This window comes from Mastomys coucha, unplaced genomic scaffold (genome assembly GCF_008632895.1).
Source record: "Mastomys coucha isolate ucsf_1 unplaced genomic scaffold, UCSF_Mcou_1 pScaffold5, whole genome shotgun sequence".
NCBI lineage: Eukaryota > Metazoa > Chordata > Mammalia > Rodentia > Muridae > Mastomys > Mastomys coucha.
The window spans coordinates 30458968-30485802 of NW_022196911.1; the positions used below are offsets into that span (position 1 = coordinate 30458968).

Below are 26835 nucleotides of genomic sequence, written 5' to 3' on the forward strand. Positions count from 1 at the left end.
ATTTAGAGCAGGCACTGCCAGAATGAAGGCAAGGCTGGGGAGGAGGGGGGTGGGGAATAGGTCCCTTGTAGGCTACAGCACTATTTTATAAAATCACGTTCTTTTCTTTGATGTGCAAAGGAAGTCGGTCCGAACTGTGGCACCTTGATTTAAGGAAATAAAGGTTCGCAGGTGACATGATTGCCCCTTAGTCCTCTAGACAGGAAGCAGATGAAGTGATGGTGTCAATACCGGGATCCAAATTCTTACATTTACTACAGAGAGACAGAGACAGACAGAGAGGACAGACAGACTGACTGTGACTGTGTGACTGTGGAGTGTTCTTTAATCTTTAAGTCCTCTAGGAAATAGTTGTTGGCCTTAGCTGTGAATACTAAATTGGGTGGGGACAAAGTTTCCACGGATGAATGTACCAGGGTAGAGCATGCCTAGTAGCTGTATGGTCCGATAATCACTTCACTTAGCCCAACTTTGGCTTTTTTACCTAAAAATTGAAGCCCACTTTCTGATGCTCCCATGTGAGTATTCTGTAGCCAGCTCGGTAACTGAATTTAAAAAAATAATGAAGCCACAAAGTTTATCAGTCCTTGACTCCCAAGAATAAATGAATTTCAATGTTTCTTTCCTGGCAGTCTGGCTGGCCAAGTCCCTTTCCTTCCCTGTTGGGTCTCTCTAGCTCCCCTGCCGCCTTCTCCCTCCAGGCTCTTGGTTGCTCCAGCAAAGTTCCCAACTTAGTCGACGTGACGCTCAGCGCAGCCAATGGGAGGCGGAGCTGGTGTTTTGGGAGGGGGGCGGGAGGGGCCGGGCCCGGCGTCTCCGGTGTCTGCCCTGCTCAGTGAATGGAGAGAGCGAGCGCCGGCTAGCTCTCCCGGCCACTCTGTGCCCCAGCCGCCTCCGTGCTCCGCAGCCCAGCCCCGAGCCGGACTTCCCCGGGGCACCGTGCTCCGCGGAGCTCAGTCCAGGACCCAGACAGAGCCCTCACCTCTGCCGGCGACCCAGAGGGACCCGAGGGCGCTCGGTACCTGGGCACCGTGAGTGAGTGATGCGCAGCGGGGCAGCGCCAGCCCCACGGATGGAGCTGCTGCTGCCGCCGCCGCCCGGCGCGCCCCGCTCCGCCCGCGCCCGGTGCGCCTGAGCGCCGCGCCCGCCCCTCCTCCGCGCCAACTCCGCCGCCCGCCCCCCAGGCCGCCCGCGCGCCTCCTCGGGCTCCTCGTGTCCCGCCAGGCCAGGCAGCCTCCTCTGGGTGCCGGCGCTTGTACACCATGGCCCCCGGGTGGACCGGGGCCGGCGCCGCTATGCGCGCCCGCCTGGCGCTGGCCTTGGCTCTGGCGAGCATCCTGAGCGGACCCCCCGCTGCCGCCTGCCCCACCAAGTGTACCTGCTCTGCCGCTAGCGTGGACTGCCACGGGCTGGGCCTGCGTGCCGTTCCTCGGGGCATCCCCCGCAACGCAGAGCGCCTGTGAGTACCCACCCCGCCCGCCGGCTCAGGCCACCCACCCCGCTCTTTTGGAGTCGCCCTCAGGGCGCAGGTCCTTCTTTCCTCTCCCGCGCACCGGGGACGACCTCTGCCCCCCACCCCCACCCCCGTTATCAGACATGCTCAATAAGTTGGGGGTGGCGTGGCTTTAGGCAGGTGTGGAGAGAAGTGTCCGAGTTCCCCCCGCGATGGGACCCGGTAGTGCCTCTCTGGTTGAGGGCACCGGGAGCTCATCCGCTGACAGCTCAGAAGAAAGCTGGCGGACAGCTAGCGGAGAGAGAGTCAGAGAGTATGGTGGTCTCAAGATTTGGGGTTGGGTATGAGAGGTCCATTACTCCTTGCTTCTTAAAGAGGGAGAGGCAAGGGAGCAAGCTAGACGGAGATGGGGAGTTTCGATCACAGAGACCGGAGTGCCTCCTCCCGACCCCTCAAAAACTGCGACCCTCCTGGAGATCAGAAAGGGCCAGCTGCTGTGTGGCTGTCCTTGCAAGGAAAGTTGAGTGTGTACGTGAAGGTCTTAACTTCTGAAGAACCGGACGGATTCTGAGTGGGTGCTCTCAACACCCTCCCTGCCTGGAGCGCAGCGTTGGGGATGCCAAGTTGCAGCCCGGGTGAATTTTTTATGGCTGGGTTATAAATGCCTCCCCAAACGGGCCGGAGAATGGAAATGCTGACAGCCCTTTAAATGAGACCTAGCGCTATAATCTTACAAACCGCACTCAGCCTCGGATCCTGGCGTTGGCAGCTAGCGGAGAGGCTCTTGGAGAGTGGGGTGGATTGACCCTCGTTTTAACCCCAATTGTGCAACCAAATATTTACTTTTCTTATGTCAGCGTTTTGGAAAGATTTATCATTTTGATCCTCGCGACCAAATTCAAAGTTTGGCCTCCGGGGGTGGGCTCCTTTTAGTCCATAGTTGGGGGCGGGGTGAGGGAGTATGGAGTGGTGGTGGTGCAGGGAGCTGGAGCCTCGGAGTGGGTGAAGGTTTGCCCTAGTCAGAATTCCAGCCATTGCACTGCCCAGTTGCTCTCTGCCCAGCCTGTCTTCAGTCCTGCCTACTTCAGGTCAGGCGAGGCCAGGAAAGAGCGGGACTGTCCTAGCTGCCCACCCCTGTTATCACCCCCACCACCTCTCTTCACCCCACCCCCACCCCCCTTTCCTTTTTGTGGTTGTCTAAGCCGAGACTTCCTAGAAATGTCTTCCTTATTCCGGGTGTTTTCTTTTGTTTGTTGTTTTCGTAGTGCAAGGATTGTTCTGTTGTTTAGACTGTAGAAATCCTGGAGGGCTGGCCCTGAATCTTTATTAACACCAGGAAATTAGGATCAGAAATGCAAACTGACCTGCACAAGAAAACAGGGCAAATTTATTCGACAAGAAAAGGGGCTGGAATCCAGGCGTCCCTGCCTTCCTTCAGGTTTTGTATTAGACCCTATTTGTGAAAAATCTCATTTAAATGGTGTTTTTAGTTATGTATGTATGTATAAGCTAAGGTCCCCTCCTTCTCACAGGAATGCTGCAGACGAGTTAGTGAGATGATAAATGTTTGGTAGGTGAGACATGTTGCCTATCCCTTCTCCTTCCTTGACCCTCCCATGGTCCTATTTCTTACAGAGCCAATACTCATTCCTCTGCCTTGTCCCATCTGTCCTGCGTCCATGGTCATGTAACCAGTTAGTCAAGTGGCTGAATCCCAACCAGCCAGGCTTCTATGCCCAGGTGTCCCAACAGTCTGTAGGCTCCTTGGAACCGGAGTCAGTTTAGGCCAAGATCTCTATAAACAGACCTTCATGAGAGGGCCTGGCTGGGCTTGGGTCTTCCCGTAGCACCAGGTTGCCTCTGCTGCTGGTATATGCCACCATCGTTCATTTTGCTTTAACACCAGCTCTTCTAACTTGGGGTCATTATTTTTCGTAGTCAGAATCACGTCAGTATGGGAAGATCAGGGCAGCGAGCCCCTCTCTTCTGGCTAGTCTGAAGTTTTCAACACTTGTAGCCAGTGTGCCATCAGCCATTTCCCCCGGAGGGAGACCCTGGGAACTTAGGCCATCTCGCTTGCTCTGCAGCTGGAGACAATGGATAAAGACCTGAATCTAGGCATTCCTAGGGGTCCCTCTTGCTATAGCCATGCTCACTACCAGGCATGGGCAAAGTAGGTTCTGCTCTGGCATGTCTGTGGTTACCTGGTACAGCATTGGTCACTGCTTCAAGTGCATGGTTGTGACAGGGCTTCCAAGGCTGAGCTCTCACCTCCTTTCTCAGACTGGAGCCATTTAAACACCAGCAGGGTCAGGGCCACCTCAGGTTGAAGGGCAGCCCACCAACAGCCCTTCACCACCCATCTAGCCCTCAGGGACTATGATGGAGTGTTGTTGTGGAACTGTGTTCTTCGGCACCACGTTAAGGATTTCAAATTTGTCATTTCCCCCTCCCTTCCATTTCAGTAAACAGTGCTTGAAGCTTCTCTAGCATTCCTTATCCCTTGTCCATAAAATCATTGCATACACAAAGGAAAACCAGCACTTCAGCTTGAAGGATGTGGGCAAAGGTCGAAAGTGGGAACCTTTTGTGACGAACCCGTTAAGTCCGGGTGGGGGGGTCTTTAGTCACGGGACACTGATTTTTATCAGCAGAGCCATTAGAAGCTCATGACCTTCCAACAGTCTGGCTTCTGATCCCCACTGGTGAAAGTATGTTTTAAAACAAAGAAGCAGTGCTTTCCCCTTCATTTTTTTTATTGCCTTCCAGAAAGTACTCTTGCAAAGGAGTGTGAGTGTGTGTGTGTGTGTGTGTGTGTGTGTGTGTGTGTGTGTGTGTTTCTCCTAGTCATGTGCCATTAAGGATAGCTTGAGTGGGAAGTATGTAGTTCCCACTTGGACATGGCTTCAGGCTAGGAGTAGGGTCTGGATTGTTTGTCATTGAGTCACTATCAGAGTTGGGGGATTGTCCGTGTTCCAAGTTCTTTCCCATAATGTCAGCACATCACACAGAGAAGGAAAGCCTCTGTCTTTTATAAACTACTGACAATTTTTCCCCTCCTAGAGGAGGAGGTGACACCCACAAGCAAGCTAAATAAACGGAGGGGAGAATTCGGTGTCATTTATTATCCGAGCAGGAAAGACAGAGGCCCAGGGAGGAGAGGAAGTGAATGGAGGTCCTTGAGACAAAACATTTACCAGGGAGTGCAGGGTAAACAGATGTTGCATTTGCCCTTCTGAGTACAAAAAGAACCCACAGATGTAATTCTTCTTCCACCACAGCCTCAGCCTGGATGAGAATGAGCCCTCATGTGGGGCCCCTTCTCCCAGTCTCGCCCCAAGGCAGGCAGGCAGGCAGGCAGGCAGGCAGAGGCCCACCTCTCACCCAGAGCTAGGTGGTGGCAGTGGGAGCCAGAGTGGACATCTTTGCTTTTTTCCACTTGGCTCCAGAACATGCTGGAAACTGCTGTATTTAAATAAACATTTCCTGTTTGCTAAGGAGAGCGGGCGAGAGTCTGAAACGTGAGAATGTGGTAACTTAATTTTCTCCATCACTCCAGATGACAGTGAGCTTTGCCGGTGGTTGGGTCCAATAAAAACCGACACCGTGTCATAGGCCTTCCCTCACTTGACCACAGAGGTCGGGAGGTCAAGTGGGAAACTTTCCAAGACGTTCAGCAGCCAAGCCTAGCGTGCTTTGGTACTCCCAGCCCTTGGGGCCAGTTCAGGGGACCAGAGACTATCTGGTAAGTTATGGCCTCTCTGGACCAACTATGGTGAAGCACAGAACCCTCCTGTGTCACCTCCTGAGGCAGGTGGATGCTGTCCTCCAGCATATTGTTCATTTTTGAGCAGATCACTATTCCTCTGGGCTTCTTTTCCTTAAATGTAGGACGGTAGTGTGGGCTTTGTGACTTTTTTCTTCTGTAACCACCTGCTCATCCATCCTCTGTGCCTAGCCCAGTGCCTGGCACCTGGGAAGTTTTCAACAAATATATGTTAAATGAATCTCAAAAACATAGGGCAGGACGGGCTATCACAGATTTGCATTTTGACGGGTGGCTAAGGGCTACCCCCTAGTAGCCTATTACATGAGATACTGTTATCTAAAAATTCAAATTTCATGAACTAGAATTACTGCCTTGGTAGAGTTCCCCCAAGATGCTTACTGCCTTGATCCACTCTGAAGTTCAGTTGCCAGGCGTTGCTTAGCAACATTGCAACACTCCTACTGTGCACATGCCAATGGAAAGAGCCAGGGATCCCGACTACTTCTGCCACGGGACTTTCTAATCAGGAACTCATCAGTGACATCCTGGGCTCTCTGTGGTTTTTGATTGCCACTCTTCTGGCATTAATTGATGTGTATTTGTAGGGTCATTATTGAGTTTTGATTCTGCTGGTCGTCTGGGTTTTCCATTCTGACCCGGGTTTTGCATTGTTATTTTGTTTCTCTGTAAGTCTGTTGTCTGAATTCACCACAACACACCACCCCCCCTACATGGCACATTAGGGAAAGTGAAAATAAAGAGCCTGGTGAGGATGGGCAAGAATCCTTCACTGCCCTCGATGCTGTTTTGAACATGGGCTTCTGGCAGCTTTGGACCTGGAGCTTGGGTTTGGAGGCCTGTTCTGTGGCATGCACACTTGTTCTGCACCTCTGCTGATGCTCTGCCTCTCTGGGCTGCAGTTTGTTTAATCCCTTTGTACCTCACTTCCACACCTGTAATGCAGGGATGAGAGTCACACGGGGCTGTTGTGAACACAGCCTGAGGCAGTCCACGTAGTGTACTCCGCATGGAGCCTGCCGTATTGTCCGTTCATTTTCATGGCTGGGATTGTTTACCCAAGTGCAGTGTATCCAGCTATAAAGTGTGCATAATACCCGTTCCCTTTTGGGAAGGATTAAAGTGATCTTGTCTAGGAGGTGCTTAACAGTACCTCGCACATAGGAGCCCTCCACAAACTTGTAATGCTATGGCTGTGTTTCCCTTTGCTCATTTCGGTCTCTGTCCAGCTGGATGGCTTAGGATGCTCACTCTAAATTTTGTTCCAACACAAAGCCCCGTGGAGGCGGGCTCATCGCTGCCTGCACATGGGCCATGGGCTGTGCCCAATACACTCATGCTTGGTCTCCTTCTCTTTGCATCTGTCTCTCCATCCTGCCCCGTCAGCTGAGTCTAGGTTGGCCTCTGTTCCATCCAGAAGGGATTACGGTTGGAGTGGCTTCTTCTAGCTTTTTTTTATTTCATACTGCTTTGTATTCTATTTAAATAAAGAACATATTTAATTTCTTTACTTAGAGGAAGGGTAGGTTGGAGCTTCATGGGGAATTCTTGGTCCTGACTTTCTGGGTTCAATGGCCTTCCATGTTTCTCTAAACTGCCCCTTTTTTTCTGATTTCCAGTGTCTGCCTCTCATTCTGCTTTTACTTGAAACAGCTGTATTTACTAGCACATGTCACTCTCACTGTGTAAGATGGTTTGAACCTTTTTTTTTTTTTTTAAAGAAATGCTGAGGGGGGAAAAAAAGAAAACCCAAGTAGGGAGGGACCTCACAGAGAGAACATGCTGGTTCTGGAAGGGAAGGGTGCAGAGGTGCTCAGTGGGAACACTGGGATGATTTCTGAGGCTCTCAGAGGTGCTCAGTGGGAGCACTGGAATGATTTCTAAGGCGCTCCCTGATTCACCATGGACGGCAGCCTTGCTCAGAGAGTGGCTCATGGTGGGCATTTTCAGCTCTGTGTCCTGTAGACCAGGACTGGCTTTTTTTTTGTAACTGCTGCCACTGGCTGCCAGATTGCCAGGAGGCCACACCTCCCCCATCCTGTGGTCTTCATGGTTTTACTGGCATTTACCATGCTTGGTATATTGGTCCCCAGGAAGAATTGGCTAAGGGTGTGATTAAAAATCCACAATACTGGGCAGATTGGAGGTGGAAAAGCCAAGGTTAAAGATATGAGCTCTAGAGCCAGGCAACACTCCAGGCCCTGTCACTGACAAGCAAGATGACACCAGTTTTCTGGATTGTAAAATTGAGTTATTAGTTTTTAATTTTTCTTTCGTTTTTTTTTTTTTTTTTTTTTTTTTTTTTTGTCGATTGTTAGTTTTTTGAGATAGGGTCTCACTACGTAGCCTCGACTGGCTTAGAACTCACTACATAGATCAGACTGCAGCCTATACTCCTTTCTGCATATGCTCACTGGAAGCCTGCACAGGTAATGATTGGCAGGGTGCAAGAGGTCCCTTGTCCCTAGTTCCTACCACATCTTTCATCAGCGTAGCACAGGGCAAAACAACCCACATCCCTGGCTCACATTATCTCATGATGAGGAATTCAAATCTCCCTAAACTAGGCCTACCAAGACCTTTTTCTTCATGTGGTGTTGAGCTTAGCTCCCACAGATTGTTGTCACACAGAGTGTGTGTGTGTGGGGGGTCATCCTTTGACTGAATGACAGATTTTCACACAGTGAATTGGTACTAGCTACTTGGGCTTCTATTATTTTCCATAAACCTTTGCGATTATGCCAAGGGTTTTGTATGTATTTTGGCTTTGGCACAGGCCCTGCACCAGTCCCTGGCTCTCTGGGGGATTTTCTTTGACCATGTTAGTTTCTATCCCTCATTCAAAATGCTTGGGAATCAGAAGTGGTTCTCATTTTTGAAAATTTTCAGGTTTTGAGATATTTGCATATATAGAGAGAGAGGAAAGAGGGGGAGAGGAAGAGATAGATAGAGAGACATACAGACAGATACATACATACATACATACATACATACATAGATTAATAGATGGATAGGCAGACAGACAGACAGATAGATAATTTTAGAGATGGAACCCATATATAACCACAAACTACATTTGTCTTATATCTGAAGTGTGCACAATATGTTTGCTCATAAAATAGTCTGTGGTTGGAATTTTTCACTTATGAGATTGGATCATGTCTGTGCTTAGAAAGTTTTGAGCTTTGAAGTGTTTTGTGGAGACTTCCAGTGTCCTAATTATTATCATATTATCAGTGTTTTTGTTTGTTTGTTTGTTTGTTTTTTGGCGATATCCTATGCAGTCCAGCTGCCCTTGAACTCATGGTCCTTCTGCCTCTGTTGTTAGAATTTCAGGATTCCACGCATGGGCCACCATGCCCAGTTCTGTCAATGCATTTGTGTTTGCCTGAGCATATGTGTAATGTTATGTCTGGATATAAGTGTGGGCAGGGACACACGTGTGAGCTGCATGTAGAGGCCAGAGGTTGATGTCAGCTTTCTCTAGGCTCTGCCCTAGGTGGTAGAGGGGGTCTCCCTGAATCTGGAGCTCACTTATGACAGCTAGACGGGCTGGCCCGCAAGCTCCAAGGTTTGTCTCCTTCATCCCCACAGGCTGGGATTATATGGGCACATATAGCCACAGTTGGATTTTTATGTGTTCACCAGGGATCTGAATTTAGATCATATGTACATAGGAACCAGCCATCTCTCTAGATCTTTGGTGCGTTTTTTAGGCCCTGGGTGGCTTATTTTGACCAGGTTTATTTGTTACTTCCCGACATCTCCCCAGCCTGGTTGGTGTTTTCTTATTATTACCTACCCAGATTCAAGAAGTTGACCCATGGTCCTTGCTTTTAAGAGATAGGGTATCTCCATGTAGCTCAAAGTGGACTCAAACTCAAATTCCTCCTGCCTCAGCTTTCTGAGTATCAGGATTATAGGCACGCACTTTTATGTCCAGCTTGTCTAAACGTAACATTGTGCGGTATCCTAATTGAATTTTTGCAAATGACTTCATTTTTTTAGATTTTCAGGAACATTTTCTGTTTCAAAACAAAACAAAGCAAAACAAAACAAACAAAAACAAAACAAAAACCCAACCTCTTGATTTAACCTTTCCCCTCCTACCCTTTATATCTCTGAAGCTTCAGTGGCATGCCCATGGATCTGACTAGTCTGTATGTCAGTGGAGGCATTGTCTGCTGTTTGAAAGTCTTTTAACAGATTATATGTGTACGTAAACCTAGGTCCTCTTGGAGTTCAGAGAGGGCATCAGATCCCTGGGGGCTAGATTTACTGGTGGTTGTGAGCCACCAACATGTGGATGTCGGGAAGCAAACTCAAGGCCTATCTATGCAGGAGCAGTCAGTATGCACTCTTAACTACTGAACCTATTCTCCAGCCTTTTGGAAAGTGTCTAGATTGCAGGATTATAGGCATGGCCCGCTCTCTCTGTCTGAGGTGGATAAAAATACTGAGGCCTGCAGGGTGTGATACCATGCACCTATAATTCCAGTACCTAGGAGGTAGAGGCAGGAGAACTGTAAATTTAAGGCCAGTCTCATAGCAAGTTCAAAACCAGCTTGGGCTTCACAAGACCCTGTCTCAAAAGAATCACCCTGTCCCCCAATCAAAGCTGAGGTTTTATTTCCCTAAAATAGTTTCCAACTACTGTTTTATTCAGTTTGCTAAATTTCCTCTAACTTCATGAATTAGTTATTGTTACTGTGATCAAGTACCTGGGAAAATTATCTTTAGGGAGTTAAGATTAACTTGGCTCATGACTTCAGAGGGGCCAGCATATCATGGAGAGAAGGCACAGTGGAGCCTCTCACATCCTGGTGGACAGGAAGCACACAGAGAGGCAGTGCTGGAAGGAGCCAGAGCAAGATATAGACAGCCCCAGTGACCTACTTCCTCCAGCTGGACCCCACCATTGACGAACCTCTCATACAGCGCCACCAGCAGTGAACCAACTTCTCAGCACATACGCCTTTTGGGGAGCACTTACAGAATAGCCATAGGGCTCCTGGTTTCTCAAGGAGCCTTCTGCCATGATTTTAACTCTATCTTCTTACTAGGCGGGTACCAGCACCTCTACTAGCATGGGATGTGAGGAGTGTGTGTGTGTGTGTGTGTGTATGTGTGTGTGTGTGTGTGTGTGTGTATCTGTGTCTGTTTGTGTGTCTGTGTATCTCTGTCTGTCTGCCTCTCTCTTTCTCTGTCTCTGTCTCTTGCTCTTTGTATGTGTAAGTATCTGTGTGTCTGTGTGTCTCTGGGTCTGTCTGTCTCTTTCTCTGTCTCTCTCTGTGTCTGTCTCTGTCTGTCTCTGTCTCTGTCTGTCTCTGTCTCTATCTCTGTCTGTCTCTGTCTCTGTCTCTGTCTCTGTCTCTCTCTCTCTCTCTCTCTCTCTCTCTCTCTCTCTGTGTGTGTGTGTGTGTCTGTGTGTCCTTTGCTCCATTGCTAACCTCTCCTGCTAAATATTTTGGCCTGAGCAATCAGTGCCTTTTATTAATAGCAAAGCTCAGGTTGCTTCAGTCTTTTAAATGCAATGATTTCACATTTCATCTTGCCCTACCCTGCGACAGGGGCACACTCACTTGTGTAGTTCTTGGGATGGTTATTAAGGTGGAGAGATCAAGGAAAATTGTGGCCTGTAGGTTCTCCAACCTCTGTAAGTATGGACAGTCATCCTGAGAACAAGGGCTCCCATTGAGCCCTGGCCTCACACTTGACTTGTACGAACTAACTTACCATTCTAATAATTATCCCTGCTATGTAGTAAGGCTGCCCCCACTCCACAGATGAGGAAACTATATTCGAGAGTAAAATCCTCAGTTAGGACCAAGAGAGAATGTGGTCGGACCATCAGGGTATCCAGTGACTCTGCTGTTCCTTCCCAAATCCTGAGAGTATTTTACTCAATTTTGAAAAAAAAATGACTAGGAGGAAGATGGTGAGAAGAGGGAAGAGAAAGTGAAGAGGAGGAGATGGCAGCAACAGCATCAAATTTGAGTCATGTTTTGGTGCATGACATGATCCGGGTGTCTGGAGGGAGAGAGCTACCATGTCCAGTTTGGGGAAGAATGTGACATGTGAGTCACCTTGAAAGATAAAGATAAAGATACCTCCCTAGGGTTGAATGGGGAGTGGTACCGAGTCACTGAAGTTCACAGTTAGACGGGCATGAGCCCATTTAGAATGAGCGAAGCTCTTTTTCAGGAGTTTTTTGTCTGTTAGTAATCTTAGCCCAGAAGCTATCAATCAGATTGGAGGAAGAACAGCCATATAGTATTTGTCAACACAAGGATAAAATTCCCAAAGAGTGAGGAAGACAGTTTCTAAGTTAAAACCAAGTTTGGATTCCATTTTTCCATTGCTATAGCACACGTGTGGGGCTGGTGATATATATATATAAAGACATGAATTGAGCTCACAGCTCTGGAAGCTCAAAGTCAAAACAGCACATTTCTATCTATGGTGAGGGCCCAGTAGGCTGACAGCCACATCGTAGTGAGTGCCCGCATGACTGGGGACATGTGTAAGAGGGAGTGGTCACATGAACCAAGAAGCCAAAGCACAGAGAGATTAAAGCACAGAGAAGTCATGATGGCTTTTTTATATTGGTCCATTTTCATGGGAACTAACTAGATCCCAGGAGATCTACATTGATCTCATCCATGGACAGGACCCTCGGACCTGACATGTACTGTGGTCCATCACCTTAAAGCCCTATCCTGTCATATCCCAGCATTGGCGTACTCTGAAAGGAGCCTCTAACCTATGAACCTTTGGAGAATGCACTCAGACCATAGTCAGGTGACGGGGGGAGGGGGGAGGGCATAAAACACCAAGAGCCTGAGAAACTTTGTTGACTGTTATTTTTGTGCTCAATTACTTATTTGGATTTCAGTAGAGTTAACATTCCTTCTTAGTTATATGTGCTATTTTCTTTTTCTTTTTTTAAATGCATTTATGGGACTGGAGAGATGGCTCACTGGTTAAGAGCACTGAGTGCTCTTCCAGAGGTCCTGAGTTCAATTCCCAGAAACCACATGGGGGCTCACAACCATCTGCAATGGGATCCTATGCCCTCTTCTGGTGTGTCTGAAGACAGTGACAGTGTACTCACATACATAAAATAAATAAATAAATAAATAAATAAATAAATAAATAAATCTTTCAAGAATGCATTTCCGTATTTGTGTGTATGTGTGTCTGTGTATGTATGTATGTATGTATGTATGTATGTATGTATTTGGTGTGTATGTCAGAAGACAACCTAGGGAATTTGGTTCTCTCCTTCCACCATGTGGACTGCAGGGATTAAAGTTGTTGTTTAGGCCCAGCAGCAGGAGCCTCTACCCACTGATCTGTCCTGGCCTATGGCTTCCTTTCTCCTAGCTGTGCTTCCTGGGCGGTGCCTGGTGACCTCAGGTCCAGTCAGAGCAGCATGTGCATGAGGTCCTTCCTGGCTGGAGTATAAAGTGACTTAGTTTGTTTAAGCCTCATTCCTGCTTATGCGAGCTCAGGCCGAAACATCAGCCTGGGTTGCTGACTCTTGCTGTTATCCTGCACGTTGGTAGCAGTGTGTCTTATGGTTCCCAAAAGTCCGCCCACACGTTTAGCCACCCACCTTGTCTCCCATTAAAATTTTTCAGCCGATGAGCTCCTGTCTGCTACCAGATGTGCCCACCCATGCTCCCTTGACCTCTAGAATGATCGTGCGCCCTCACTCAGGTCTGTCTGGAGAGCATGGCATCTGTGCCAGATCTGCTGTCTTATGCCTTCACCATGGAGTCTCGTTCCATAAGCTTGCCCTGTTTCTGGTCCTGCTGTAATCTTTCCAGCTTGGCTTCTTGCCCTGGACTGCCCCTCCACATAGCTCCCTGTGTGTGGCAGCTTTGGACTGGTGCTGTTGGAAATCCAGGTCCTGAGGTTAGGTTTCAGGAAGGTCTTTGTGTTTTATCCCTTCCCCGGAGACTGAAGGTTTCTAATGAACTCGAAACTCTGTTCTGGAAAGAACCTCATCTACATGGCTATCTGAAGGTCTTGCTCATGCCCACAGCAGTGTGTAAAGTGCTGCTGCAGAGCTGAGCTCTCTAAATGATGGGTTTTTAGGATATTTTCCTGGGGCCCCTTTACCCTAAGCAGGGAATGGAGCAGAATAGTCTGCCGTTGAGAATCATGACAATGGCAATTCCAGCGGATAGCTGTCCTCGGAAATATATTGGAGAGTGCCTGGACAATGATAATTTTTGCTTCTCTTCTGCCCATCTCTAGTATAGGTGGAAGTCATTCCACATAGGAGGGTATTCTAAGTGATACTAATGAGAAACCGACAGGAAATACAGTGTACATGTAACTCTAAATAAGTAGAAAGAACTAGGTTGGCTCTTTGTTCACTTCAGATGCACTTTCTGATTCCCATCACCTTATCGGTAGCCTGAGGATTGGTAGAGAGAACACTAGTGGGACTGATACGGGGGCTGTACGAGTCCAGATTGCTGCAGATGTCTCTTACATTCAGTACAACGTGGGTATGTTCATTCATCTACATGATAATCGATTTTGGGAGAATGGTACAGTTACCTTATGCATTTTGGTAGCAATTATATAAATGATCCCTCCAATGGCTTTACCTTCCATGGCATCTATTTTGAACCAGTGCATCCTGTATCCCAGTGGTTCTCAACCTTCCTAAAACGGTGACCTTTTAATACAGCTCCTCATGTTGTGGTGAGCCCTCACCCATAAAATTATTTCCATTGCTACTTCATAACTGTAATTTTGCTACAGTTATGAGTGGTAATGTAAATCTCTGTGTTTTCCAATGGGCTTAGGCAACCCCTGTGAAAGGGTCTTTCTCGCACCCCCAAAGGGATCGCAGCCCACAGGTTGAGAACCACTGCTGCATGTGGAAGGTGACGAGGTCTACTCTAGAGTCTTTGCTCAATAGAAGACTCGAGAGCTTAAAAACTGTCCTGTGGAGTTACCAGTGACTCCCAACTCAACTTCCAATTCCTTTTCAATTTCACCAAAGACAGCTTTTACAAATGCAAATAGTTTCCTGTTGCAGCAACTCACTTGAGTGAGTGTGGAGAACTTTGAGCCTCAATAGGTGACACCTTAGTGGCAGTGTTCAAGATGATAGCATGGGATACGGGCATGCATCCGATTCGTTCTCCGCACCACTGTCACCAGGTACCTGACGGCGGTTCACAGTTCACTTTATCCTGACGTTTCTGAGCCTGTGCTGAGGAAAAACACTGTCATGGCAAGAACACCTCAGGGAGAAGGAGGCTGTTCATGTGATGGTGGGGCAGTGGGAGAGGAAGACACCAAGGATGAAAGTCCCCATGAGGAGTGGACCTTAGTGATTAGTCCAGCTGAAACTCACCTTCTCACGTTTCCAGAACCTATCACAATAGCACCATTGGCTGGAGCCAAGGCCACAACCCTTGAGCCTTTCACGGGATACTTCATATTAAACCTATGATGTATGTGGTTTGAGGGATTATTTATATAGCTGCTACCCCAGTTGCTTCTGATGGGAGAGATGCCCGAGCAATAAAAGATGTTTCGCTAAGTCTTCAGGAATCACCAGTGAATGCAAACCCCATTCATCTCTGTTAGTGTACATGAAATGTATGAAAAACAGCACACTATTAAAAACAATAGCCCAAGTGGCATTTTAAAAGGGTTATGGGAAAAATATTAATCTAAGGACACTCCTACCTAATAAAGTATTAAAGACTGTCTGTGTAGCTCACTGGCAAACAGCATGGGTTCTGCATTTTATGAGCACTAACTGCATTGTATGCTGACCTTATTTGAGAGGCATTTTCATAAACACTGATACACAGTACAGTTCCCATTTGAGGCCATGAGCAGATACAACCCCTCCCCAATACCCCTGCTGGATTAACCTCTGGACAGTTTCCCAGAGGTGACAGTATTCATTCCCCTGAGGTTTCTCTAAGCAATGGGAGCTTTCCCGGGGGGAAGGCAGGAGAGTGGGCTTTGGACAGGCATGGGGTCTTTGAGCAGGTTGGTTAAGAGTCAGGCCATGAGCCCGGCGGTGGTGGTGCACGCCTTTAATCCCAGCACTTGGGAGGCAGAGGCAGGCGGATTTCTGAGTTCCAGGACAGCCAGGGCTACACAGAGAAACCCTGTCTCGAAAAACCAAAAAATAAAATAAAATAAAATAAAATAAAATAAAATAAAATAAAATAGCTAGGCCATGGGAAAGGCAAGGCTGCAGCGGGCAAGAGCTGAGAACCTGTGTGTAGACACAAGAGCTTCTCTTCAGAGTCTCTCCTTGTGCTTGGGTCAGAGGGTGGTTCTGCTGAGTGCTTACCAGGTCTTTTGGGGTGAAAGAGCGTGACCAGGTGTGACTGCACAGGCCTCTGTCCCAGCACTTGGGAGGCTTGGGCGGGGGAAGGAGGCAGACTGGAGTTCCAGGCTAGTCTGGACCACATAGTGAGACCCTGCCTCATAATAAATAAATGAATAACATTGTTTTTTTTTTTTCAAAAATCAGAATGGATGAGTGGTGGTTTGCAATAGTTATGGGCAGCACGTTCACTCCATTTCCTCCTGCTCAATGTTGGCACTTCCTTTCCCATCTTATACAGTAGGCTTATAAGCTCTGAATTTCAGATGGAGACCTCGGTTCTTTTCCTCCCCTACTCCTCTCCTTCCCCAGTGGGGAGATTTTTTTTCAAGCTTTGGGGGCATCTTAGGATCATCTGGTCTACCCCCTCCCTACCAAACTCAACTCACCTTGAAGGATACATGTCTTAGAGAGGCAACAGAGGTTATCAGGGATAGTCCTGGATTCTGCCAACACAAGACATGTCTCTGTTTCTGTGTCAGTGTTTGGGCTTTAGACAAGACCAGCCATAACCACAAAAAGACCTATGACAGGGGGAACGTGGGGGAGACAGTAAAAGAACCAAATCTATTTCAGAAAAAGGACTGGTTCAAAATGAATGGGAGAAGCCCCCATGGAAACCTGGGCTTGCTGTATAGTATGGCTGTCAGCATCAAAGCCCTAGCTGGGGTTTAAAAGAGGAAGACCCTAAATGAGGAGACAGTGAAGGGAAGACACAGTAGGAATAAGACCCAGAACAGGAATGCAACATGGAGACAGTTGCTCCATGGAAGTGCTTACTGATTCCTGTCCCCTAGTGAGGCAAGCGCAGCTCATTATTTCTACCACAAGAAGGTAACCAGTCTGCTCTGGCTTGGTTGAGGCATGCGTTTGATTCCTTTCTGAAAATCTCACCAAGCTTCTTCCTGCTCTGTGCCCTGCTGGTATATTCTAGGAATGCCACAAAGATCTAAGCCAATCGGGGGCTCTTCCCCAATTGGAGCTGCATGCTGATTGGAGTCACATTCAGACAGGAAGCCCTCTTCGTGTCTGAAAAACAAGAAACATCTTCCAAGAAGACCACACTATGGTTTTTCTTTGTGTGTCGCTAAAGAACCAGGAGGCCGCTTTGCAAAACAGCGTTTCACGAGCCATGCAGGGCTGATGTCTCCTTCTGCCAAATGCGGCTGTGTGGAGCTGTGTGCTGGGGAAACAGCTTTGTCAAGAGGAGAGCTGAGGGAGACAGATCTGCACAACCTTTAGCAACGGCAGAAATGGTGGGATAGAAAGAATGCTTGCCTGGGAATTTGGAGACCTAGCCATGCCTCTGGCACACTGTGTGACCTTGGACGAGTCACTTCACCTCTCTAGGACTCAGTTTCCTCTTCTTCAAAAGTGATGAGGGAGGAAGACTGGATGAACTCCAAAGATTCTTCCAGCCTTATTCGTCTTTGCTCGTGAGGGCTGGGAACTGGGATTTAGATCTGAGCCAATATCCAATGGACCCCTGGGACTTTTCTAGAGGCAAGAGAGAGGCCAGGACAGCTGCTTCAGGGAGTGGCTGGTCCTTGATTAAGGCTCAAATAATTAGCTCAGCTCCACAGTAAGCTTTCGGAAATTAAGAAAGAAAAAAAAAAAAGATGTTTAGTTTCAAAAATAGCTGTTGATGTTGCTTCAAACTGATTGGCTAGGGGTTTTGTAGGTTTTTATACACAGAGATCATTTTCCCTCCTTTGTGGCCTAGCAGTTCCATGCACTGATGCTGAAGTTAGTGTGACCCTTGTCTGAATGCTCTCACTAGCTTAGCGTTCTTGAGCAGGCTCTTTACCAGTGACCCATTCTACTGTGTTGTTAGAAGTCCAAATGAGGTGGCCCATGTCCAGCTTAGAGCACGGGGCTGGCCTTAAATAGCCATTTAAGAAACTGAGTACAAAAACAATAACCATTTTATAGTGCTTGGTGGGCCTCAGTAGAGATGACTAGTCTATGATCTGTATTTCAGCTTGAGGTTCTGGAAAGGCTAGGGTAGGCTTGGAAGGTGGTACTCAGCTCCTCTGAGTCTCAGTGTCCTCATCTCTGTAGGAGCAAGAAGAGTAGAATGAAGCCTACCACTGAAAACTCGTGTCTGCGATTCTACAGAAGCTGGACCCAACTCCAGCTAATGACTAAAGTAGCTTGAACTTCTGCACAGCATGATGACTTAAGAACAGGCTCATTTCTTGCCTTGCGGTTTGGGGATCCTGAGAAGGAAAATGTAGCAAGTCAGTAGCTGGGACCTGTGAAGACATCACAGCAGATTCAGGCATTCACAGCCCTGTCGTTGTCTGATCACAGCAACTAGTCTAGATTCAAGGGCAGGGCTGGCTCTTCGAGGAAGAAACCTCTTTATAGCATCTGTGTTTAAAAACCTCTCCAGCCATATGTTAATAATCATTACTGGTACTGTTTGTTCCATGGAATCCTATCTCTTAGATTGAATGTTTCTTGAGGGCAGGAGCTATGCGTTTCTCTGTAGAATGCTTGTGAAAAGAACTCAAAACCAATACATGGTTTTAAAAATCGAATTTACTTGAATAGGCAGTGAGTATGATGGAAAAGACCTCGGGCTTTAAAGGCAAAGCAGTCTGAATTTAAAATGGGCCCTTCAGCAAATTACCTGTCTTTCTCATCAGAACAAATAAATAATGAATGAATGCAATCATGCCTATTGAGAGACTTAGGGCCAACGAATGTGAAATGATCATGCATAGCCGATGCTACAACTTTTGTTTGCTAGGTCTGTGACACTGTGGCATGTTCACAAATATTCAAGTTCACACACACCTAGATCCAAGTCTCTGGACTTCTTTGTGGCCAGAGACAAACCCCTTCATCTCTGAAAGTCACAGAGTTCTCATCTCTAATGTAGATCTCTTAAGAATCCAGCTCATCCATGACCTACACTCAGGACTTACTGTATGCATTGCCTATAAATTGAGTAATGGTGGACAACTTGTTCATGTATTGATTTGTCTACACAGTGCATGTAATGAACAACCAGTGCTGTTTACTCCCAGTTGTCTCATTGGTCAAGTCCCTGAATACTGGGGACTGTGGATGCCTGGATCTGGAATGATGTCCTCGCAGGTTGGAAAACATCTTTAGAGAGGAGCACAGGATCCTGGTTAAGCATCCCAAGACAGTACTCTATTTTGGCATGTCTATGAATTTAAATGGGTCCAGGTGCCACTTGTCTCTATAGGATCCCTGGGCCCTGTCAATTACACCACCCTTTTCTTAGAGATCCATATCTCCTTTCCAAATATTCCTCATGACTACATCATAGCAATGAATTATAAAGCATGGTGACTCTAACCTTGTGTCTGATGTTGTGTGTGTGTGTGTGTGTGTGTGTGTGTGTGTGTGTGTGTGTATTCCACCCCCTACCTTGTACTTGACAAAGCATATCTGTCTGCCTGGTAATGTACCAAGTTAGGACACTGGTTTTAACTTTTCTGGATAGCTCCTGGGGCCTGTGTTCCTTTTATTTTAAAGACAGAGTCTCACTATATATATATCCCTGGCTAGCTTGGAACTCTGTGAAGACTGGGCTGACCTTGAGTTCACAGAGAGCCACCTGCCTCTCCTCTCTTGAGTTGGGTACTGGGATTAAAAGCACAGGACACTGTGCCAGGCAGGGCCCCGGACTTCCTAGGAGAGATTGCTCAGGAACTCCTCTAGTCCTCCTAGTAGAAGTCCCAAGAGCTCTGGTCTTGCCTCCACCCTTATTTTCTTCTAGCCTAGATAATCTGATTGTTTTGAAAATGAACTTATCTTTAGGGGAAAAAATGCACTAACAGTGTTTTTCAAATGATCTGGAGGCCATTCATGGCAACCTTGCAGGAATACCGTTCTCTTCCTACTGGCTTATATGTCAAGAGCATTTGCTGATTTTTTTTTTAATGCCTATGTCTTCCTGCTTTTACACGTCATTGCACCTTCTTGGTAGTCCATTTGGACTGGGTTTTGGGTACCCAGGCTCCATCCACTCAGTCTTCCTGGCAGCATCCGCCCCTGTATCAACTGAAACATCATCCCTTACATCAGTGGTTCTCAACCTTCTCAATTCTTCAGCCCTTTCTATACAGTTCCTCATGGTGTGGTGACTCCCCGACCATAAAATTATTTGTTGCTACTTCATAGCTGTAATTTTGCTACTGTTACGAATCTGATGCAGATATTTGATGTGGGACCCCTGGGTTGAGAACTGCTGCTTTATACCCCCGGGTATTGCCATGACTCTGTGATGAGATGCCTTCCCGTCTCCCAATCTAGGAATTAGCTCTTGACCCACAATAGGGTTGATTGAAGTCTTGTTTCCTAGAACTGGACTCTTGACCAGTGGGACAGAAAGACTGAATTCACTGGCTCTCCATTTTGTCTGTGCCCTTGAAGAAGGGTAGGATGTGCCTACCTTCTAGTCTCCAGATCTGATTGCCTTGAAGAGAATTCCCCGTTTCTCAGGTTTACAGAATTGTAACCAAGTAACAAATTGTAACCAAGTAAGTTAACTTACTCCAGAGAGGGAGCAGCATAATTCTCGGTGGGCGGACCTCCATTCTAACCACAAGCTTGTGGTTCTCCAGCTGGGTACCCTCGGGTGAGTTCATTGTAAAATAACAGCAATGAGTCCTTAAGCCTGACTCTCAGACTTGCCAGGACTTTGAAATCACCTGGGGAGATATAAAATTTCCAATGCCTGGACTGTATCCCCTGGGATCCTGATTTAACAATTTTCGGGTGCATTTTGGATGTTGGGATTTTTGTAAAGCTCACTGCCAGTGTTTGAGAAAAGTGATGCAGAGAAATTCTTCAAATTATAGGGGAGAACAAATAGATGAGTTAAATGCTTGGTGTAAGGTACGGATTGACTAAAGTCACACTGCTTTCCTTCGTAAGATAAACATGAATAACTTGCTTTTGCTTCTGGCACTGTCGCTTTGTTTGGGGGTAGTCATAGCGATGCAGGACAGCCAATCTGCAATCTAACCTCCCTTATTTATCCCATCTGAGGTGAAGGGCAATCGTGAATGTAGCCAGAATCATAGAGCATACAAAAACGTGATTACTTTCACATCCGTGGAGGAAAACTAGGGCGAGTTCAACAGTGCTTTGTAAGAACATTCTATGGAGTAACTGCTTTAATGGATAGACAAAATTGATTTATAATTACCATGGCAACAGCAAAATGGAATTATGTCTTCCTGAGGGACGTGGATCAGGACTGAGGATGATTCTGGAGGATTCTATTTCACTTTGGCCCTGCAACTTATCTGGTGACCTTGGCTCCCTCAATCAGCCCATCACTCAAGTCCTTGGTTTCCCCAAGAGCCTGTTTTCCAATCTGTGAAATCTTCAGTTGAGTGTTTAAGGGAGTGTGTTGACATGGCCATAGTTAAGACAGTGATGAGAAGAAGGTATAGCAGATGATGGAATGGAAGCAGAGCCTGGAGCCTGGTACAGGTGAATTACGGATGCTGTTTGCCCACAGCCAGGGTCCTCATGGTCTACAAAGCCTGTGCAGTCTAAGATCTTCATAAAGTCCTCTGAGTAAAGAGCATGTTGCATGGAAAACTCCCACACAACCCAAGGCTTCTCCACCTTGGTCTTCACGTTGTGGGTTTGGTTTTGTTGTTATTGTTGAAAGGAGCTGCCCTGCTTAGTATAAATTACTGACCAACATCCAGGACCTTTATGTATTAGATCCCTATAGACCTCCTGCTTTGTGACAAGAAAAAAGCATTTCCAGACATCGTCAGGTATCCCCTGGGGTAAAAGAAGGTCCCCCTCTAGTAAAAAAGCACCGTCAAGTTTCATCATAACGAAGTGTGGTTGCTTCAGTAAAGTAGCAGACATTGTGGATGCACGGTAGTTAATATGTGTTGTGTCCCCAGAGGTTCTCACAGCTGTCCGAGACCCAAACAGCTGTTGGGAATCTGCATGTCCATTGTCACAGATGGGGTTTACGTGCCTGCATAGCTAATGGTAATAATAACTCCGGCTACCATTTATTTTTTACTATGTGCTCTGCACATGGCTGAGTGTTTTATATATTTCCTTGTCTCCATTGATTAGTGGCATTGATAGAGTTTGCAGATCAGAAGCTAGTGAGCCAGATCCAGGTCTTCAGTATGATGTATTTGGTTTACTTAGTGTGTGTCACGTGTGAATGTGTGTGCGTGCCATATGTGTATGTCTGTGGAGGTTAGAGGTCAACTTTAGGTGCCATCCTTCAGTGACTGGCCACCTTGGTATTTTGTAGGAAACCTGAAGCGGCTTGCTCTTTGGGTTAGGTTGACTGGTCAGTGAGCTCTATGTATCCTGTTTCCTGTCCCTACCTCCTCAGCCCCAGGATTGCAAGTTGTTTTTGTTGTTGTTGTTGTTGTTTTGTCTTTGTTTTGTTTTGTTTTGTTTGTTTTTTTGTGGAAATTATGGCTGAGAATCAATCTCAATACTTAATGCTTGGGTGGTAAGCGCTGTACCAAGCAAGATAGCCTTTTCCCCAGCCCATCACAGAACTTTCTAATGTCAATTTCTTGCCAGCATTTTCAGATTGGATGAATACATATATAAATCTATTTCTAGTGTCTTTTTCAAAACTTGACACGTCTGACAACAGGCAGTCGGTTTGGTTCCCAGCAGCCACTGACTGGTTTTTAGATGAGGCATAGGTCTGTCTTATTGCAGTCCCCATCGCTCCCTATGGGAACATCAATTGTAAGTGTGTGTCAGTTGCCATTTGACACCCCACTGGTAATTTTTTTTTAAACCTAACTTTATTCATTAGCCTCATGGGTTAGCTCCTTTTAACAGTTACATTCTGCTTTACATCCTCACTCTATGGTCTGTGTTACTGCTCTCACTTTAAAGATGGGGAAAGCGGGGCTCCAGAAACACAAAGCTCTTGCCCAAAGTCATACAGTGAATGATCCACTGGCAAAGCAATTACAAGGCAAAGAGCCCGGGCCCGGCCCCACCTAAGTAACCCTGCCTGGTAGCCCTGAGGGGTTGCTGGGTGAGTATGCCCTACATTCTGAGCCCTGGCCTCATCATCTGCATCTCAGTTTCTGCATCTTGGAGAACCAAACTCCCAATGTCTCTTTTGCTCACCAGGAATCACATGTGGCCAGGCCGTGAAGAGTGGCTTTTGACTAGAGCTCCCCAGGCTGTTTTTCTGTGTCTGTGGTACTTTGGGGCTGTGTCCAAGGGCTGTTCACACACTCCTACGTAGCTGAGGGGCCAGCTGGTATGTGTGTGTGTGTGTGTGTGTGTGTGTGTGTGTGTGTGTGTGTGTGTGTGTGCTTGTTTCTGCCTAGGACCAGGCTGCTTAGCTGTGAGGAGGATGTGATTGCTTTAGGAAATTAAGTGGGAGTGATTAATTAGGAAATGTACTGAGGACTGGAAAGAAATAGAAACTGTAAAAAAAAATTGCACCCCTAAATACAGAATATCTCTTCTGACCACATGGCTAAGGAGACTGTGCTCTAAGGGACTGAGAGCATCCCCTCCTGCTACTTCTGAAGGAGTCGTTTGGGTGGAGCGTCACCTTGCATGAATATGCTGGAATGAGCCACAAGGCCAGCTGGTTCAGCCTCTGCTTTCTGTGAATGGATATGATGGCACAGAAACCCTGCAGAGAGTGAGCAGGAAGTAGGAGGCTGGGTATGGAAAACAATAGGACTTGGGTCTCAGAGGACCTGAGTCTCCATTCCCAATACTTTGCTGCTAATGTGTAACGCCTGACCAGTCTCTGTCAGGCTTCTCACTGTACAGGACGTAGACTGTGATTACCAGAGAGTAAACAGCAAACACCTGCATAATGGCCGCCGCTAAGTAGTATGTGTGCTAGGCAGCAGTCTAGAACTCGGTTTGTGTTTTCTTCATCCCCGTGACCATCCCATGAGGTTGGTACTATTAGTAGCTCATTTTATGGAAGAGAAACAAAGACTGTCAGAGGATCCATGATTTACTTAATGCTCTGACCCTAAGTGGCAGAGACAAGCTCCACATTCAGGCTGGCTCAGGAATCCATGTTCTCCACCTGTAAACTGTTCTATCTCTGAAGCTATTACATAGTTTACAGGTAACATGAATAATCAATATGCAAACTGACCTATGTGTTATAATTTTTATATAATTTTTTTTCAGCATAAAGAAATTGATGTTATGCTTATGAAGCTGAACTCTGAGAAGTTGGCATTTTTGTCTCTGGGAAAGGTTAGATGTAGTAATTCCATAGAGGCCCTTGTCATATAAGTTGAGCAAGCATTCATGGTCTGAAATTCCATACTGCACTAACCCTGAAGCTTAAACTTTTTGAGAGCCAATGTGGTACCTCAAATTAGGCAACAGTCCTAGTGTGGTGAGTTGTCGTGAACACACAGGTGCACAGACCACACTATGTGTCCCGCTCAGTGTTTACACCAAAAGCAATGTAGGGGGAGAGGGTTTAATTGGCCTACATTTCTGCATCACTGTTCATCATTGAAGGAAGTTGGGACAGGAACTCAAACAGGGCAGGAACTTAGAGGCAGGAGCTGATGCAGAGGTCATGGAGGGATGCTGCTTACTGGCTTGATCTTTATGACTTTCTCAGTCTGCTTTCCTATAGAACCCAGGACCACCAGCCCAGGAATGACCCCACCCACAATGGATGAGCTAATTAAGAAAATGCCTTACAGTCTTGTTTACAGCCCAATCTTTTGATCTTATGAAAGTATTTTCTTAATTGAGGTCCCCTCCTCTCAGATGACTTCCACTTGTGTCAAGTTGATATGAGCTTATTTAGTACACTATATAAAATAATATAAAACTTTGTGTGTACAAGGTGCATATGAAGCAGGAATGACCATCATGTTTAAACCTGTGTATCTCATCTCCAAGATAGTATATATAACATGTAACTATTCTATGATGTTGGGAGGTGGGGTGAGGAGTACCCTCTGATGTATACCACACAGAAGTCACAGGAAGTTCCGGAGGCCATTTTCTTCTCCATAAGACAGGGCTAGCACTGCCTGACCCTTGTGCTGCTGTCCCATGACAATGAGACAGAACATGTGTGTTGGGGATACGTGGGGCTCAATAACCAGAATTTGCTATTGCTATTCAGCCCCAGTCCCCCTCACACACCTGTCATGAGAAACTCTGTCCTCACTTGTCTCAGCATGGCTTTGCATTTGAGGGTCTCCATGTCTAATAAAACCTTTCACTTATATACAGGAGAAACATGGACCTAGGAGCTATTTTTTATTCTGTTTTTCAATATGCTACAGTCTCATACAGAATCCTGACAGGCTGAGTTGAATGCTGTCGACTTCATGCACATAAGAATTATGGTGCTGCCAGCATGGAATACTTTTCCTCTCTGGCCTCATAGCTCACTCCTGTGGGCTTTCCTTGGGGGTTCTAGCGGGGAAGCCCCTTGCTCCTCTCACTGAATTTTTGGCTCATTTGCTTACTTTCTTTTTTTGGAAACTCTTCAACCCCAATGCCATGTGTGGACTGTTGTGTAACAAAAGCTCTTTCTGGGTGCTCAGAGTGTGGCCTATATGGCAGGAGACCTCCATGGTCCTGGCATCGTTATCCCCTAAACCCCAGGTCAGAATAAAGTTGGAGGGGTTAGTGGCCCAAATGGAGAAGAAACAGGCACAGCTCCTCATTGCAGACCCCACATGTGCTGCTGGATGTGTATGCTCAGTCTCTCCAGTCAGCCTGGAAGACTATTAGGAAGGATAAGCAATGAATTCTTCCTCATCCTGGAGCTCTTCCTCCTTCCCAGAGTGCTTGTGCAGAGAGGAATTAGCCAAAGGAGGACTTGGGCCTGTGCGTCAACATTGGAGTTCGTAGTAACAGTAAGAGATAACTTTTATGGAAAGCTTGTGTTGTGCCAGGCACCATGCTAAGTGCTTTTAATGTTCCATTTTACTGCACACAGGGCTTGGATTGGATCCGAACTGAGGCACAGGGGGATAAATAGGACACATACCTGGCATACAGCTGGGATGCAGAGCAGCCCATTTAACCTACTGCTTTGGTTCTGTAACCATGGCTCTGTTTAGCTTCTACTCTTCTTAATTCTCCTGATGCTTAAACAGCAGGTTTTCCTGACTCCTGGGTATAGAAATGATGCAGATAAACAGTCCCCACGGTCCCCTGAATGCAAACCCTGATACCTGCCATTTAGTTGCTGCCTGTGTCTTACTGTGGAGGTGGATTTTCTGGTGCAAGTTTCAAATCCTATCAATAACAGAGTCAGGAGAAGCTGAGCAGAAATCAGACTTGAGAGAATGTAATTATCTGAGGAGAGCCCATTCATACATTCATTTGTTCCCTCATTGAACAAAGCTCTATGTAGTGTGCCTACGAGCACCTGTGATTCTATGCGGTGTGCTTATGTGCACCTGTGAGTCTATGCAGTGTGTCTACATGCACCTGAGATTCTACGCAGTGTCTCTATGCAGTGTGACTACATGCACCTGTGATTCTATACAGTGTACCTATGTCCACCTGTGATTCTATGCAGTGTGACTACATGCACCTGAGATTCTATGCACCTGTGATTCTATACAGTGTACCTATGTCCACCTGTGATTCTATGCAGTGTGTCTACATGCACCTGAGATTCTATGCACCTGAGATTCTATGCAGTGTGACTACATGCACCTGAGATTCTATGCACCTGTGATTCTATACAGTGTACCTATGTGCACCTGTGATTCTATGCAGTGTGACTACATGCACCTGTGATTCTATGCAGTGTGACTACATGCACCTGTGATTCTATGCAGTGTGCCTACGTGCACCTGTGATTCTATGCAGTGTGCCTACGTGCACCTGTGATTCTATGCAGTGTGCCTACGTGCACCTGTGATTCTATGCAGTGTGCCTATGTGCACCTGTGATTCTATGCAGTGTGCCTATGTGCACCTGTGATTCTATGCAGTGTGCCTAGGTGCACCTGTGATTCTATGCAGTGTGCCTAGGTGCACCTGTGATTCTATACAGTGTGCCTATGTGCACTTGTGATTCTATGCAGTGTGCCTATGTGCACCTGTGATATTATGCAGTGTACTTATGTGCACCTGAGATTCTATACAGTGTGTCTACATGTACCTGTGATTCTATACAATGTGCCTATGTGCACCTGTGATTCTATGCAGTGTGCCTATGTGCACCTGTGATTCTATGCAGTGTGCC

At 46.7% G+C, this 26835-nt stretch overlaps 1 protein-coding gene across 1 annotated transcript in view; it reads left to right on the forward strand.

Annotated features, from left to right (window-relative positions):
- Positions 1–822: 822 nt before the first annotated feature.
- Positions 823–26835, forward strand: part of Slit3 (slit guidance ligand 3) — a 600224-nt gene continuing 574211 nt past the window's right edge. Inside the window, exon 1 of the mRNA XM_031352736.1 lies at positions 823–1459. Within this exon, the coding sequence (XP_031208596.1) occupies positions 1263–1459 (197 nt within the window). The 5' untranslated portion in view covers positions 823–1262. The remainder of the gene's footprint in view (positions 1460–26835) is intronic.